Source organism: Rhinopithecus roxellana, chromosome 10 (genome assembly GCF_007565055.1).
Source record: "Rhinopithecus roxellana isolate Shanxi Qingling chromosome 10, ASM756505v1, whole genome shotgun sequence".
Classification (NCBI taxonomy): domain Eukaryota; kingdom Metazoa; phylum Chordata; class Mammalia; order Primates; family Cercopithecidae; genus Rhinopithecus; species Rhinopithecus roxellana.
Genome location: NC_044558.1, coordinates 26000522 through 26017424, shown reverse-complemented (window position 1 = coordinate 26017424; position 16903 = coordinate 26000522). Strand labels below are relative to the sequence as shown.

The 16903-nt window shown below is 40.5% G+C and overlaps 1 protein-coding gene across 1 annotated transcript in view; it reads left to right on the top strand.

Moving 5' to 3' along the window:
- NT5DC3 (5'-nucleotidase domain containing 3) overlaps nucleotides 1-16903 on the top strand; it is a 64500-nt gene that overhangs the window by 13895 nt on the left and 33702 nt on the right. The window contains exon 2 of the mRNA XM_010357280.2: nucleotides 12361-12545. Coding sequence (XP_010355582.1) covers nucleotides 12361-12545 — 185 coding nt within the window. The remainder of the gene's footprint in view (nucleotides 1-12360; nucleotides 12546-16903) is intronic.

The following is a 16903-nucleotide window of genomic DNA, read 5'->3' as shown; positions in this document are numbered from 1 at the left end:
GGCTGAAGTGCAGTGGTGCAATCATGGCTCACTGCAACCTCCATCTCCTGGGTTCAAGCAATTCTCCTGCCTCAGCTTCCCGAGTAGCTGGGATTACAGGTGTGTGCCACTACACCAGCTAATGTTTTGTATTTTTAGAAGAGACAGGGTTTCACCATGTTGGCCAGGCTGGTCTGGAACTCCTGACCTCAGGTGATCCGCCTGTCTTGGCCTCCCAAAGTGCTGGGATTACAGGTGTGAGCCACTGCGCCCAGGCGTATGTATTTATTGATTCATTTAAAATACCAGTCTGTTACCTGTTAACATAAATGGCATGCTTTTTATGAAAAATTACTGTTTTCCAAAATAAAAGACATTTAGAAGAATGTCATGGTTTTATATTTGTGCAAAGTTCTGTGATGTCTGGATTAATAGATTCTCAAATCTGATTCTGTCTATTGCAGTATCCTCTGGCAAAAGAAGTGACAGTGAAAAAGGCAGATTGTCTCTGTATTTAATTTTCATTGCTTCTGTAACAAATTACCAGAAATTAGTGATTGACAACAGTACAGTATGTTGTCTTCATAGTTCTGGAAGTTAAAAGTCTGAAATAGATCTCACTGGGGTAGAATCAAGGTGTTGCAGCACTGCATTTCTTTCTGAAGGTTCTGGGGGAGACAGTTTTCTTAAACTTTTCAGTTTCTAGAGGCTCCCCACATTGTTTGTAGCCCCTTGCATTTTCAAAGCCAGCAATGGCTTTCTGAGTCTTTCTCAAATCACATCTCTGTCACACTGAATCTTTTGCCCTCCTTTTCCATACTTAAGGACCCTTGTGATTACATTGGGTCCACGTGGATAATCCAGGCTAACTTTATTTGAAAGTCAGCTGATACCAATCTTAATCCATCTGCAACCTTAATTCTCCCTTGCCATGTAAGGTAACATATTCACAGGTTCTAGGGATTAGGACATGGACATCTTTGGAGAGCCATTATTCTGTCTGCCACATCTTAACTCTATTATGAGAATAGTTTTGACCTCAAAGATTCCCTGGAGAGGAGGTCGGGGAGGTTTCCCAGATTATGATGGTAACTGCTGATCTAGGAAAAATTATCTGTTGAATGAATGAATAGAAAAAAGAAGGGATTGACAGTTATGAAGCACCTACTTTCAGCCAAGCACTGTGCCAAACATTTGACCTGCATTGTAATGTTTAATGGCTGTGTGACTTTGGGCCAGCTAGTTTACTTCTTAGCCTTATTTTTTTTTACCCCATCTGCATATGAGGGATTGTAGTATCCACTTCATAGAGTTCTTGGGACATTAATTGAGGTGATGAATGAGAAGTACCCGGTGCACAGCATGTGGATGGCATTTATATAGGCACATATATTTCTTTTCTACTTCCTGCATACTGTAATGAAACATTTTTGAGATTGCCTATTTTTTGATCGTTTGACTTGGCTCTCTTCTCTTCGACAGGGTCTTGCTCTGTTACCCAGGTTACAGTGCAGTGGCACAGTCAGGCTCACTGCAGCCTTGAGTGCCTGGGCTCAAGGCATCCTTCCATCGCAGCCTCCCAATTAGCTACCTGTGCCTGGCTAATTTTAAAATTGTTTTGTAGAGACAGAGTTTTGATTTGCTCCGCAGGCTGGTCTTGAACTCCTGGCTTCAAGCCATCCTTCTGCGTTGGCCTCCCAAAGTGTTGGGATTATAAGTGTGAGCCACTGTGCTGTGCACAGTTTTCTTTTTCTAAGGACTTTTTCCCTTGAAGCTGAATGTACTTTTCTTTTTGATCAGTTCTGTTGATTTTTTAAAGATTTTATTTTTAAAGATTAGGTTGTCATTAAATCATTACTATATTTAATTTTATTTCAAATATAGTTGTGTGTAGTTTTATTTTTGTAACTTCAGGAAGTGTGATGGATTTCTGTGGAGTAGTCAGAATTACAGATATTACTTACAGGGTAATAAGGGGTATAATTTTAACTGTTGGTGGGAGTAGTGTAAATGTCATGTGCATTATTAATTAGTCGGATGAGTAATTCTATTTGCCGTGGATTACTTCTCCTTGGAGACAATGCAAATATGTAAACGAGTGGAAAAATGAATGTTTCTTCTTAGATTATCAGACACAATAAAAGTGACTCTTAAATTGCCTCTTCCTGGGCGGTATGCCCAGCCCCATGCCAGGTTCCTCTGTCTTGCATCAGTGTGATGTTTGGTGGTCTGCCTGTGATATTGTCCTGTATTTATAATCCCCTGTGCAGCGTCTGGCACATTGTAGGTATGGAAATGCTTATTGAAACAGATTTCCTATGGGTCTAGTAAATGGGAAAACCAATTTACAAGGATACTACATATTGTATGATCTCATTGATGTAAAATTCTGGCAAATGCAAAGGAATCTGACCAAAAGAAAATGAGTAGTGGCCTGGGGATGGTTAGGGGTGGAGGGAGGGTGGGCTGGAATTTAAGGGAATGTGAGGAAAGGTTAGGGGGTGTTAGATGCTCATTGCCTTGATTGTGATGATGGCATCACAGATGTCTCTGCAGTATATGTCAAACCCAATCAAACTGTATACTTTATGTGCAGTTTATTATATTGCATCTCAATAAAACTATAAAGTGAAAATACAGAAATAAGAGAAGGACTCTAGTTTAGCCTGGCTTGAGTCCGGTACCCACCTCAGGAGTGGCCCAGCATGTTCTGTCAGGTGTTGTGCCCTGGACCAGCAGTTGTGACTGGGGGGGCAGGTGCCAGAAGAAACTGGGGAAGAGTCACTTCTTATATAAGGATTGGAGCATACTGGGCAGGTAATCCTATCAGTGTTCACTTTCACTGTGGAAAGGATACCTTGGGCATTTTGTTTCGTCTCAACATACGCCATTGGACTATTGCAGAGGTAAAAATGACTTAAAACCGAGTGGTTATTAGAGATACTGGAAAAAACAGTTTCTGGCTAAAAATTTACATCTCTTTAAGGTCTAGCAGTTACACACTCTTAAGAATTGTCATCTCAACCTTGGCCTTCAAAGTCACAGTTTCTATTCAACTGTTTCCTTTATTGTAATGAATTATTAGCAGAAAGGATATTAAGTGGACACAACTATATCAAATAACATTTGTTGGTACTAAGTGTAACATACCAAAACATAAAAAATTGTGAAATTGCATTATGATCAACTTGTTCCCTAGCATATCAGAAGAGATTCACATTTTTCAACCATTAATAGCAGAACTGACTGTACTGCCCTGTGCCTAGCCTGGCTGGACAGAAGGAAGTTGGAACTTGGTGAAAGTTGCTACGAGATAAATCACCTGAATTAGGGTGTCTTTTTCTTGTAGTTTTCATGGTTACAGATGTGAAGTTTAAAACAGGACCTGAGTTCACCTGTAGTGAGATAATGGAAAAGGTAAATACTGCCTCAAGGTAGACACAAAAATTTGCTTATGCTTATTTTCACATTTCCGATTCATAGGTATACTTTTAAAAGAAATTTTGAAACCTTGATGTTTTCAGTCTACACGTGAACTTTTAAAGGAGAATTTGAAGCCATGTTAAATAAATATGAAATCTTAAAGTATCTGGAATATCTGTGAGCATTTTTGAAGTATGTGAATATTATGAAATATAAACAGAAGTTGAGATTTGGTCCAATTAGGGAAAAACAAATAAACAAAACCCCAAAAACAAAAACATGCTCTTTTTTGATTTAGGAACGTAGAAATATATATTTAAAATGTGACCTTGAGCTGTTAATTTCGTCTTCATTTTCCTCTGTGAAATGGGTATAATTGTGTCTTGCATTAAGTGAGGTCTTGTACATTGCTTCATATAATGCCTGGTATGTAGTAAATGCACATAATTATTATCCACTGAATTAACTTTTTGGTTGACTGAGCACTGGGGAGATTCACAGAAAGCTTGGTACATGGAGGGTAGTGGAGAATGGAGGCGTTTTTTTTTTTTTTTTTCTTGTAGCTTCTAAAATTCTCCAGGAAAATTTTCTCCTCTTCCGTTTCTTCTTCAGGGACTTTTGATCTGTATATTCTTTTTTTTCTGGAAAAACAGCTTGAAATCTAGGACATATACCAAAAAGAAAAATCATAACTTACTAAAGAAAAATGCCATCTTAGTGTCTCTGGGATTGTGATTTGCTTTATCAATACAATTGAACTTTTAAGGATTTTCAAGTGTATCTCACCTCCTCTGATCATGTTCTTGTTAACACACTTGGGTTTCTGGGTACAAATATCTGAGATGTACATTTGGGCCTCCAGATGGAGCATGTTTTCCCCCAGTTTTTGCTTTATTAATATCAGTGTAACAAAATCTTTGCATATAGATCTTTACCTACATCTCTATTTCCTTAGCATAGATTCCTAGAAAGGATTACTGGGTCAAAGGGTATGAATATTTTTAACAGACTCTTGATATGTATTGCCAAGCTGTTTTCTAGAAAGCTTGTTCTGATTTATACTCTTAAACAGCTAGGAGTGAAGCTGCCCAGGTCCTGGCACGAGGTTCCGTTATTACAGACAAATCAAGAATAGAGCATCCCCAAAACAGCACACACAGATAGCACTACCACTAGCAGCAGCAACACTGCTGCAACCTGACAAGAGGAAAATGACTTCTTACTTTATTTCTTAGCCAAATAACACATGCTTATTATAGAAAACCATGTAAATGAAATAAAGACAGTAGAGACATTTGTAATTCCACCTGTTGAGACACCTGTTAACTGTGTTTACTTGTTTTAATTTGCTTTTTTTTGGTAATTCGAGTGGTTGAACGTTTAGTTTACCAACTATTTCCTTTTGTATGGATTTTTAAAATATTAAGAAGACTAGACCATTGCTGTTTGTCTTTTCAATTTTTTGGTCTAATATACTCAACTCTTTTCCCAAATTGTTGTTTTGATATTTTTAGATGCACAGGTGTTAAAAAATCTTATGTTGCAAATCTGTCAGTAGTTTTCTTCGTGATTTATTCTGTTGCTTTTTTTTTTTTTTTTTTTTTACATTTGGAAAGTTATGTTTTATTCAGAGATGAAATAAATGGTGATCTATATATTCTTGTTTTTAATGTTAAAAAATTTTAAACTCTGGCTCACATGGTGTTTCTTTTTCTACCTTTTTAATGTTTGAAATTTTTAAACTCTGACTCACATGGTGTTTGTTTTACAGCATAATTTGAAGGAAAGTCTTACTTGACATTCTTTTCACATAGCTGTTCGGTGTTTATGCATACACATTAGACAAAGACAGAATATTCCAGGCAGATGTAACTCTGGTCAGTATTCAACCACAGCATATGTTGGAGAACACAGAGCAGTGGATGACCCATCTTGTTGAAAGTAGGGCATGGGAAGGAGAATTTAATATTGGAGAAATGGAATAAAGTATACATTGGGAATGCCTTTGATACCAGATTAAAAAGTTAACATTTATCGTCAGAAGTTTGAGTGGCTGAATTTTCTTACAATAAACGTTTAGTAGAAGTCGTTCGGATGTAAGCAATAGAAAACTTAACTCTTTCCCATTGGCATCTTTTCTAGGTTCCTAGCAGTGGCCCCTCACATCTCCAAATTTATGTTCTCTTAAATCTACCTTTGGAAGAAAAGAGTGCCTCCTCCCTCAAATTCCCTTACAAATCCAGCAATTGACTCAATTGGACTTATTGGTTCACTTTGGCTGTAGAGAAAGTATGATGATTGGCTGGAGGGGATCCTATGTCTGCCTCAAACTAGTCAGCATTGGTAAGGGAATTCAGGTACTCTGTTAGGCCAGGCCTGGGTTACATGCCCTCCTTCTAGAGTCAGGAATGGAACCCCATGAGACCATATAGTCTGAATGTTGGGGAAGAGAGGTTTCCCAACAAAATCATGGTGTTGAAGGTTTATCAGTCAGGATAGGCTAGGTTATGCTGCAGTGACAAGCAACACCAAAATCCCAGTGGTTTATTACAGACAGTTATAACAAAGCCTATTTCTCACTCATGCAGAGTCTACTCGGGGACCCCCACAACTCTGCAGGGCAGGGCAGTCAGCTCCATGTGTTGGTTTAGCCTTCCATCCTCCTCTTCATCTTGTAGTGTTTGTATCATATCTCCATGATAGGCACGGCAGGGGAAGGGAGTGTGCACTGCTCTAGAAGTGACACTTGTCTCTTATGCGTGTGATCTGTTGTGACCAGAGCTGGCCAGAGTCAGGGGTGAGGTGTGGAGGGAGGATTGTGATCCTCCCCATGTACCTGCAAAGTGGAGCCAACTGGACGGGAGCAAGTATGAGATGGCACAGCCGCACTGAAGGGGCCCAGACACCCAGTGCCCACAGCCATCGCTTACCACAGGCAGCCTTTGGGACCTCAGTTTTTCCGGTCCATCCTTTGCACCCTCCTGTCTTCATCTGACTGGTTCCTGGGATAATGATGAGAGCAAGTAATGCATTTGGTAAACTTTTAGAGCTCTCCAGTGCTGTGTGCCTAAGGCACATCATATTTTTTAAAACATTAAGAATAATCATTGACATCAATCAGGCCATGAATTTCTGCTCGGTGTTGTCTCCACACACTACTTGACAGCTCTGCCAAGCTCTAGGCCTGTACTAAGGGAGAGACATTTAGCATTTATGAGCATTAAAGAAGACAAAGTACTTGGCAAAATTGTACCTTCCAAGCTCACATCTTTACACAGCTTAAAAATGTTTCCTTGAATAAGTGGAAAGTATCTGACTTCTGTACCAGAATGAGGTTCTGCCTTCTTTCATATTCTCTCTCTCTCAATAGAAATGATAAAATTTAGACAAGAAATGGTATTTTTCTGTGGTGGCCTTAAAAAAGCAAAACAAAATGGAGCAGCCACTGTGGAAAACAGTAGGGCAGTTCCTAAAACAATGAAAAACAGGATTACCATATGAGTCAGGAATTCCACTTCTAGGTATTCACCCAAAAAGATTGAAAACGAGGATTTGGACAGATATTTGTATGCTCATAGCAGCATTATTCATAACAGCTGGAAGGTGGAAGCAACCCGACGGCCTGGTGATTGATAAATGGTAAACAAAAGGTGCTTTATATCTACGATGGACTGTGCAGCCTTCCAAAGGAGGGACTGACATATGCTACACCGTGGATGAACTTTGAGGTCATTATGCAAAAAGACAAAGACTGTATGACTCCACTTCTATGAGGTTCCTAGAATAGTTGGATTCATAGAGACAGGAAGTGGAGCAGTAGTTGCCCGGAAAGCTGGGGTGAATAGGGAATTGTTTAATGGGTACAGAGTTTCAGTTTTGCAAGAAGAAAAGAATTCCAGAGTTAGATGGTGGCGATGGTTGCACAAGGTGAATGTACTTAATGCCACTGAATTGCACTCTTAGAAATGGTTAACATGGTAAACTTTATGTAATGTATATTTTGCCACAATAAAAAACACAAAAAGCCAGAACCAAAACAGAAAGCTTACCAGTTTTTCCTATAGGTTGTTCACCACATTTCCCAGTGTTCTGTGGGATAAGCAGACGAAAAGCTGGAAGCTGCTGAAAACTGGAAGTGCCAGGGGCCTCCCAGCTTGCCACACTGTGTGCTGGAGGGTGCACCGCTCCCAGCTCAGAGTGGCTTGTATTAGAACTGAGTTTTGCTCAAGCTCTGGCCACAGCAACAGCACTGTCTCTCCATTTCTTTGTACTGATTGTATAGCCTTGCTGTCATCATCCATTACGTACAAAGGAATTCACTTTCTAAATTGGTACCCACTCTGGTTTCTCCTTTGAGAAAGTATGTAAGTGACTAGTCAAGAGGCATTCAGTTTATACTTTAGAGTCTAAAGTTTAGCCAGACTGTTTCTCTTTTGTGAGTGGTTGGCATTCTTTTCTTTTGCTTTGTAATTATTCATGTTTGTTCTTAACTTTTCTTCCTAAAGCTTGCACAGGTTGCCAAGATCCCTTTAAGATGCTGCTCCTCGTGTTCGAGGATGACACCTTAAACATCCAGGCTTTCAGCTGATGATGTCATGTGATGTACGTGTCTCAGGCTTTCACTCCCGCAGGGGAATTCCCATGCAGCTTTTGGAGATGTGCTGATCAGTCACGATTTTCTATCATAGTAGTTTTTCCTTGAGGGCTTTGTGTAGTCTTCTCAGGTAGCAGGAAGGGAGGGAGACTTTCTTGCCAGCACCATTTCTAAATATAAACTTCTAATGAAGCAGGCTGTTCGAACCTCCCTTGGAAAGGTCATTTGTGAAAGTGGAGCTTTTGGTCACTCTGTAAGTGATCCCACTTCACCTGCATCATATGGACGATGCCATGTGGTCATATTCGGAAAATATCATCAGCAATGGCCCATTGATTTATGTAAGGCCAGAAGATCTTCGGTATTAGATCTCAAAGAGCTTGGGTCTGCCAGCTTCTCCTCTTCCCTAGGACCAGTTCTTGTGAACTGTCTGCCTTTAAGTTTCTTAAGTGTCTATAACAGATATGTCTTATTGGCAAAAGAAAAATGAAAGCCGTAGTTCTTGTGGCCGGGTGTGGTGTCTCACGCCTGTAACCCCAACACTTTGGGAGGTGGAGGCAGGCAGATCACCTGAGGTCAGGAGTTTGAGACTAGCCTGGCCAACATGGTGAAAACCCTGTCTCTACTAAAAATACAAAAATTAACCGGGCATGGTGATGTACACCTGTAATCTCAGCTACTTGGGAGGCAGAGGCAGGAGAATTGCTTGAACTTGGGAGGTGGAGGTTGCAGTGAACCGACATTGTACCACTGTACTCCAGCCTGGGTGACAGAGTGAAACTTCATCTTAAAAAAAAAAAAAAAGCCATGGTTGTTGTCTCATTGATTTTGATGAAAGAAAAATGAATGAAGAAATGGAATTGTTAGTGAATTGACTGTTTGGGTTTTCAGTAGGCTCAGTCACATCTAGATTGTCAGTGTGAGCGAAATTAATTTATTGATTCGTATATGTGCCTTCACAATGACCTGGAAATTCTGTGTAGAGATATAAAGACTTTGTTTTAATAAACTAGGTGCAATGTGGGAACTTAATTGGGAGCCATGAATAGGCTTTAGGGGATGAACCCCATGAAATTTTCTACAAAATCTGCACGTGCATGGAGAGGATTCCATGGCTTCTGTTAGGTTTTGAAAGGGATTCAGATCTCAAAGCTGTTAAGGAGCCTTGTGAAATGCTCAGAATACCTCACCGTGACTGGGTTGGTCCCTGACTGGGGCCTCAGTGCCCTGGTTAGAGCTGTTACTATGCAAGCAGGGTGCTTCTTGAATGTTTCAGGTGGCTCTTTAGAGTGAATGTGGATACTACGTGCCATTCATAAGTCAGAAAGAAGTGAGCAGAAAGGAAAGGGCAAGCCCAGACATGATGGATTGACTTTATTTTATTTTAGGAAAAAATGCACCTGAAAGGGAGTTAAGAACATAGATTCTGGAGCCAAACTTCCCAGGTTCAAATCCCAACCCTGCCATGTGGTGCTGGTGTATCCTTAGCAAATTAAGTAATTTCCATGCGTCTCTAGTGTCTTTGTTTGTGAAATGGGGATAAAGTAGTATTTGCTTCCTAAGGTTGTGGGAAGGATTAAATGAGAGAATGTATATCTTCTCGATACCATGTAGTAAATGGTAAGTGCTTAATAAATATTAGCTGTTATAATAGAGTCAGGTGGTTGTCCTTAGTAATGTGAGAAGTAATAAAATATGGACAGTTCAGGTTTTATGTACACGTACCTGTCTCCAAAAAATCACCTGCCTTCAGCATTTGTCTGCCTGTGAGCTATTTCAAGAAAATTTTGGTGCATAAACATCATAAAAGGTGAAAAAAAATACTGTCATATATAATTTTAGCAAAATAGGGTAGTCCATGTTTTTGTCATAAAATATTGGATGATTGTGTTCATCCTGTTAGAGGTTAACCAGATGAGAATATCACTTTTTTTTTTTTTGTCTTTTGAAATATATTGCTCAGTCTTTGATCCTGAATTTCATCTAGGATATGGTCATGGAGGCCTCATCATCTGAGACGTCACCCTTATGGTTGGTTTCCCTGTCATCATTAGGTTGTAGAGAACTGCCGTCTCTGCATTCACCTCCTGGCACATCTGATAACTGTGAGATGTCTTCTCCCGTCAGCTTTCTTTTTGCCATTATGGATGGAAAATGAAAAACTGATTTCTCAACGGTGTTCCATGAAAGCAAAAGCAAAAAAAAAAAAAAAAAAAAGACTGCAAAGATGGTGTTTTCAGACTTCTTTTATACCTTCTTGAAGGTGATGCAGTTCTTTGCGCAATGCCATGAGAACTGAAGGATGATGTCATAGTGATGACTTGTTTCACTATTGCACTATCTTAAGTGATTTCTTATTCTCCTGCTTTCTTATTTTAGTCTTTTAAAAAATCACAGGTGGCGGCCGGGCGCGGTGGCTCAAGTCTGTAATCCCAGCACTTTGGGAGGCCGAGACGGGCGGATCACGAAGTCAGGAGATCGAGAACATCCTGGCTAACATGGTGAAACCCCGTCTCTACTAAAAAAATACAAAAATCTAGCTGGGTGTGGTGGTGGGCGCCTGTAGTCCCAGCTACTTGGACGCTGAGGCAGGAGAATGGTGTAAACCCGGGAGGCGGAGCTTGCAGTAAGCTGAGATCCGGCCACTGCACTCCAGCCTGGGCGACAGAGCGAGACTCCGTCTCAAAGAAAAAAAAAGGTGGCAATAATTGAGAGGTAATGATGAAATAATTCTAATCAGTGAAGTATTTCAGCATATTGGAAAAATAAGATCACCGACATCCCCTATTGCATCTTTGATTTTTTAAAAGGGTCCAGTGGACTCATGGAAATTGTAAGGTAGAATGAATTTTTGAAAGGCTTCCAAGAAAAAAATAGAAATCATGAAGTAGCAATCCTTACAAATAGTTAGAACTGCTCAAAAAAGAAACCCAAACCTAACATCCAGTGGACCCTGATGGTAGAAGGTAGTCACACATCTACAAACCCATCTGAAGGAAATCACCTGAAAGGCGAAGATTAACACATGAAGATGCTCATTGCAATGTTATTTTTTATTAAATAGGAAAAAACTTAAATGTGTAACTTAGAGTACAGGCTGAACATCCCTGATCTGAAAATCTAAAATCTACAGTGCTCCAAAATCTCAGATTTTTGCATGCTGACATGATGCTCCAAGGAAACACTCATTGGAGCATTTTGAATTTCAGACTTTTGGATTAGGGAGCCACAATCGGTAGGTATAATGCAAATATTCCAAAATACAAAAAAATTCGATATCCAAAATGGTTCTGTTCCCAAATGTTTTGGATAAGGGATGCTCAACCTGTAGTAGGTTAACTATGGCACACCAATGTGTATGTCAAAGTCTCATGTAATAGTTTATTCTCAAAAAGTATAGGCTCATGATTGAATATTAAATTTAGTGAGCTCAATGCAAACCTGTATATATAGTGTGAGGTTAGCTATCCAAAATATATACATAGAAAAATGTTGGCAGCAAATACATAAAATGTCAGTAGTTTTTTTCTGGGTGGTGAGATGACGTATGATATTTAGATTTGGTTAACTATACTTTTACTTTCCAAAATCTGCAACATGTATTTTTTAAACAAATCCTTTTTGTGATGTTGAAGCAAATGTTCATTTTTGGTAGCAAATGTTCTTTTATTGAGAAATAATTTATATACCATACAATTTACCCTTTTAGAGTCTCCCATTCAGTGGTTTTTTAGTACTTTCACAAGAGTGTTCAACTATTACCATTGGCCAGGTACAGAGGCGCATGCCTGTAATCCCGGTACTTTGGGAGGCTGAGGAGGATGGGTTGTTCCTGCGCCCAGGAGTTTGAGACCAGCCTTGGCAACACAGGGAGACTTTGTCTCTACAAAAAGTACAAAAATTAGTAGGGTGTGATGGTCTGCACCTGTAGTCCCAGCAGCTCAGGAAGCTGAGGTGGGAGGATCGCTTGAGCCCTAGAGATTGAGGCTGCAGTGAGCTGTGATTGTGCCACTGCACTCCAGTCTGGTTAACTGAGTGAGACCTCATCTCAATCCCCCAAAACCATCACCACCATCAATTTCAGAACATTTTCATCACCACAAAAAGAAATTCTGTGCCCATTAGCAATCAGCGGTCCTACGCAACCATGAATCTCCTTTCTGTGCCTATGGGTTTGTCATTTCTGTACGTTTCATATGAATAGGATCATGCAACATGTGGTCCTTTGTGGCTGGCTTCCTTCACCAGCATGTTTTCAAGGTGAAGTAAATCTCTTTTGTAGTCTAGTTTACTCATTTTTTTTTCTTTAGAAATCATACTAACTCTTACTTATTATGTAATGTATTTTTTTTCTTTATTTCCAGAATTGGTTCCTTCCATTATGAGCAACTTGTTGAATCCAGATGCCATTTTCTCAAACAATGAAATGAGCCTGTCAGACATTGAAATCTATGGCTTCGATTATGATTACACCTTGGTGTTTTATTCAAAGCACCTCCACACGCTGATATTTAATGCTGCACGGGACCTTCTCATCAATGAACACCGGGTAAGATCAGAGGAACGTTTTAGCTTCTTCCTCCCCTTTTCCCCTTAGAACAGCCTTGAGCTGACATGACCCCATGTCTGCCACAGAGAAGTCGTTTAATAAATTGTTGCTGAATGAATAAGTAGATTTTGTTGCCTTCCAAATAACTCTTAACCTGGAAGATGATAGTTTTTTTAAAATAAATCTTTAGATGTCTTTTGGCAAAAGACCTTCCCAAGATGTGCATTAATGGAGATTTGGCTGTAGATATTTACACTCTCGTCTTCACGGAATGACACGGTGTCTCCTGGAACTTGATGAATTGGCAGCCTGCCTGTTGAATTCTGGTTAGAAGGAATTCCTCAGATGTTAGGAGATGTTTTACCTTCAACACCTATTTGAATTGCTAAGAGCAAAGCATATTTGAATGTCTTTCTTCTGATATGTAGTATTGTTGAGAGTTTTTAATGAGGAAGGAAAAAAGAAAATATGCAACCCTATCATTTTTTTTCTTTAGTCTGATTTGAGTACACATTTCAGGAAGCAGGATAAGAAGTGTCCTCAGAAGTCTTGTGGGCCATACCCTTTGAGACCTCTCCTGGGAAGTACAGCTCAGATCTCCATCTCAGACAGGTGCACGTTGCCCTAGGAGGTGGTTCTGATTTTTGGGAAGTTCTTCCATGGGTTGAACAATTCTGCCTTCATACAGCTCTCACCATTGACCTCTTTTCTTCCTTGATTTATTGCTTCACATGTTGCTAAAGCCTCCTTGTGCCAAGCCCTGCAATACAAGCTGAGAAGATAAAGATGAGTAGGAGACAGGCATTGCCCGTAAAGAACCAACAGCCCAGTGCGGTCGTTGGTCACGTGGGCAGATCAGTTATGCAGCCTCCTAGTGGAGGTCTCCTTAGACATCGATTGTGTCTGACTGTGATGGTTAGAACAACTTTCTCTGCCTGAGGGAATTGGGGAAGCAAAGAAGGTGATATTTCAGCCAAATCTTGAAGGAGTTCGCAGCAAAGGAGGGCTGAGGGTGGGTATGAGTAACTTCTAACCCCAAATTATGTAAACTACTATTTTATATTTAACCGTTCGAGTACTAGACATATAATGAGCTAGTGTTGTATAGACCAGCCATTACGCCCTCCAAGACTTTTACCAAGTTGATTGTTCTTAGCTGTTTTCACCGTTCTCATTTGTCCTCTTTTCTTTTCATCATCCTAGTCATCTTCCTTTGTGCTCTGGTTTGTTTCTCTTAAATGTGAGGCCTTGAAGATGTTACCCCAGGTGGGGTCCGGCTAGAGTGGAATAGAAGGAGACCATCACTTCCCTTATTCTGGATGCCATGTTTTTATTAATGTAGCCAAAATTCTCCTTAGTTTTGGATCCTAACTATTTGATTCAGCATATTTTCTGATCCCCCTCAGCTTTTGGTTACCAGTGGATTTAAGCAGCTCATTTTGTCCATATCCATAATGCAGTCATGGCATTTGCCACAAAGAAGCTTCCTTTCTGCCACTAAGCCAGCAACTGGCTTTCTTTAGTTATGGCCACTTTACTAGATGTGAAACCACCTAGCCACTTGGCATCCAGTGGCAGATCTCATTTGTTCAAGGGACTACTCTCTTCCATCTAAACTGTAGTCCTTGGCCTGGATCATGAGATGAAAGCCAACTAAGAACGAGGTGGTTCTGACCTTGGTTCCTGCCTGCCATCCCATGCCATCTGTTCACCACCCCCTAAAAGGTGGATCTAAAGGGGTGTTGCATTGGTGCTGGCATTTCAGTCCCAGGTCAGCTGCAGTGTTTTCTCTGACTTTGATGTCGTTTATAAAAAGCAGGCCATGATCCCAGTGGCAGTGTTCATTGATTGGCCAGTAGGTGCTGAAAGCACAGGTTCTAAGGCCTCACTGCTGGGGTTCAATTTCTGGGCTTCATCACTTATTTCCTACATAATCTTGATTGACTCACTCAGTTTCTCTGGACCTCAGTTTTCTCCCCCGTAAAATGGGCATAGTAACAGTGCTTTCCTCACGGTCACTGTGGTAAATGAATTAATAAATGTGAAGTAGATGGCACATAGAAAACACTCAATAAATGTTACCTATTTTTTTTTTTTTTTTGAGACGGAGTCTCGCTCTGTCACCCGGGCTGGAGTGCAGTGGCCGGATCTCAGCTCACTGCAAGCTCCGCCTCCCAGGTTTACGCCATTCTCCTGCCTCAGCCTCCCGAGTAGCTGGGACTACAGACGCCTGCCACCTTGCCCGGCTAGTTTTTTGTATTTTTTTAGTAGAGACGAGGTTTCACCGTGTTAGCCAGGATGTTCTCGATCTCCTGACTTCGTGATCCGCCCGTCTCGGCCTCCCAAAGTGCTGGGATTATAGGCTTGAGCCACCGTGCCCGGCCATGTTACCTATTTATTAATACTAATACTACTATTTCTAATGTGCACAACAACCCTGCACACACATGTTGTCTCTGTTTGCAGCTGAGGAAACTGAGGTTCAAAAAATTAAGCTACTAGATCAAGGCCACAGGCCAGGAGACAGAACCAGGATTTGAACTCCGGTCTGTCTGTTTCCAAAGGACTCTTCTCTCCTCGACTCCATGTTGCCTCTCTTATGGGGTTACTAACACCTTTCCATCCTATGGTTTTTTTGGTTCAGATGCAAATAAAATATTCATGAAAATAAAAATTTATGAAATTTGAGGGGAAGAGAGATGAAATAGATGGATAAAATAAAAGCTGCAATCACTATTATTTGAAAAGCCTCTAGATTTAAGATCATTGAAATTTCATTCTCATTATATCTGTTTGTCGCTTTGATAAAACTAAAAGAAGTTATAATACTAATTGTATCAGGCATATTAGTAGAGTCAATTATGCTTACGCAAATTTTTCTCTTCTTCTGACTAAACAAAATAATTCTTCGAAGATGCACTGAGTTCAGGGCCATTTTTGCAGCCAAGACCGATGCACTTTGTGTAGTTGTAGAGATAGAAAGACATATGCTTTTGAGACACACAGTCATAGAACAGTAAATTTGCAATTTAGCATCTTTCCAAAAAGCAAACATAAAAGGTTCCAGCTCCTTCGTAATTACCCTTTTTAAAAGACAAGAGATTTTTACAAAAATGGAAATAAAAAAAAAAAATCAAGTAATAACTGTCTGTATTTTGATTTTATTTGTCCACCAAGGAATAGAAAGGGAGGGGTAGAAAAGCTCTTGATTTCATCTCCCAGCTTCACACCTTAGTCAGCGTTTTTTCTCATTAGTTGGCACCATTGATCACCTCATTGTTCATATCCAAAGCATCGGCTGTGACCCCTCACACTCTGTGTCCGTGTCTGATCTCTCAGCAAATGCTATCCTCTCTTTTTCCTTTAAATAAACTTTTAGGATAGTTTTACGGAAAGGTTGCAAATACTGAGTTCCTGTATGTATATACCCAATGCCCAGTTTCCTCCAGTGTTCACTTGACTAAGGTACATTTGTTACAACTAAAGAACCAATCTTGATACATTATTATTCACTAAAGTCCATACTTCCTTCAGTTATTTTTAGTTTTTACCAAATGTCCATTTCCTGCTCCAGGATCCCCTCCAGGACACCACATTACAGTTATTTGTCAGGTCTGTCAGGCGCCTCTTGGCTTTGACAGTTTCTCTGACTTTCCTTGCTTTTTTAAATGACCTTGACAGTTTTGAAGCATGCCAATTAGGTGCTGTGTGCATTTTCCTTATGATTAGCCTGGGTTATGGGTTTGGGGGAGGAAGACCACAGAGGTGAAGTGTGGTTTTCATCCCATCATAGCGAGAGCCTCCCCAGCCCCCTCCAGCTGCCTCCCCTCTTCCCCTCCTGCTCCTTGAACCTCCAAACCCTTTCCTAGTTCTGCCTTGGAGCACTCTTTCTTCTCCCAGATGAGGCTTGCTCCTGGCTTGCTTTTCTTCCCCCCACTGTCCCCCGCTCCGATCTCCGATCTGTGAATACTTGTATTGCATTTTCTTTTAGAACATACACTCTGAGGTGTTATATTCTGTGTGTGTATTTGTGTATGGTCTGCCTCCCCAGGTAGAATGGGAGCTTTGCAGGGGCAGACACCTTTGCCAGTTTTGTTCACTGCTGTATTCCCAGGCCCTGGCACAAAGTAGGAACTCACTAAACACTTGACGTCTGCATCCATGAGTTCCGCAGGTAAGTGAGAGAGTTGTGCTTCATGTGGGGCCAGCATTCTGATGAGGTCATGTTACTCTAGCATCGTGTTTTGGGTGGGTTTTAGAGAGCTTAGTTTTTGTGCCCTTCTGCATTGCCTCTAATTAGACTCGTAATTTAGGCTACTTTAAATATTAAACTGAGACCTCTGGAAAACAGATATGTT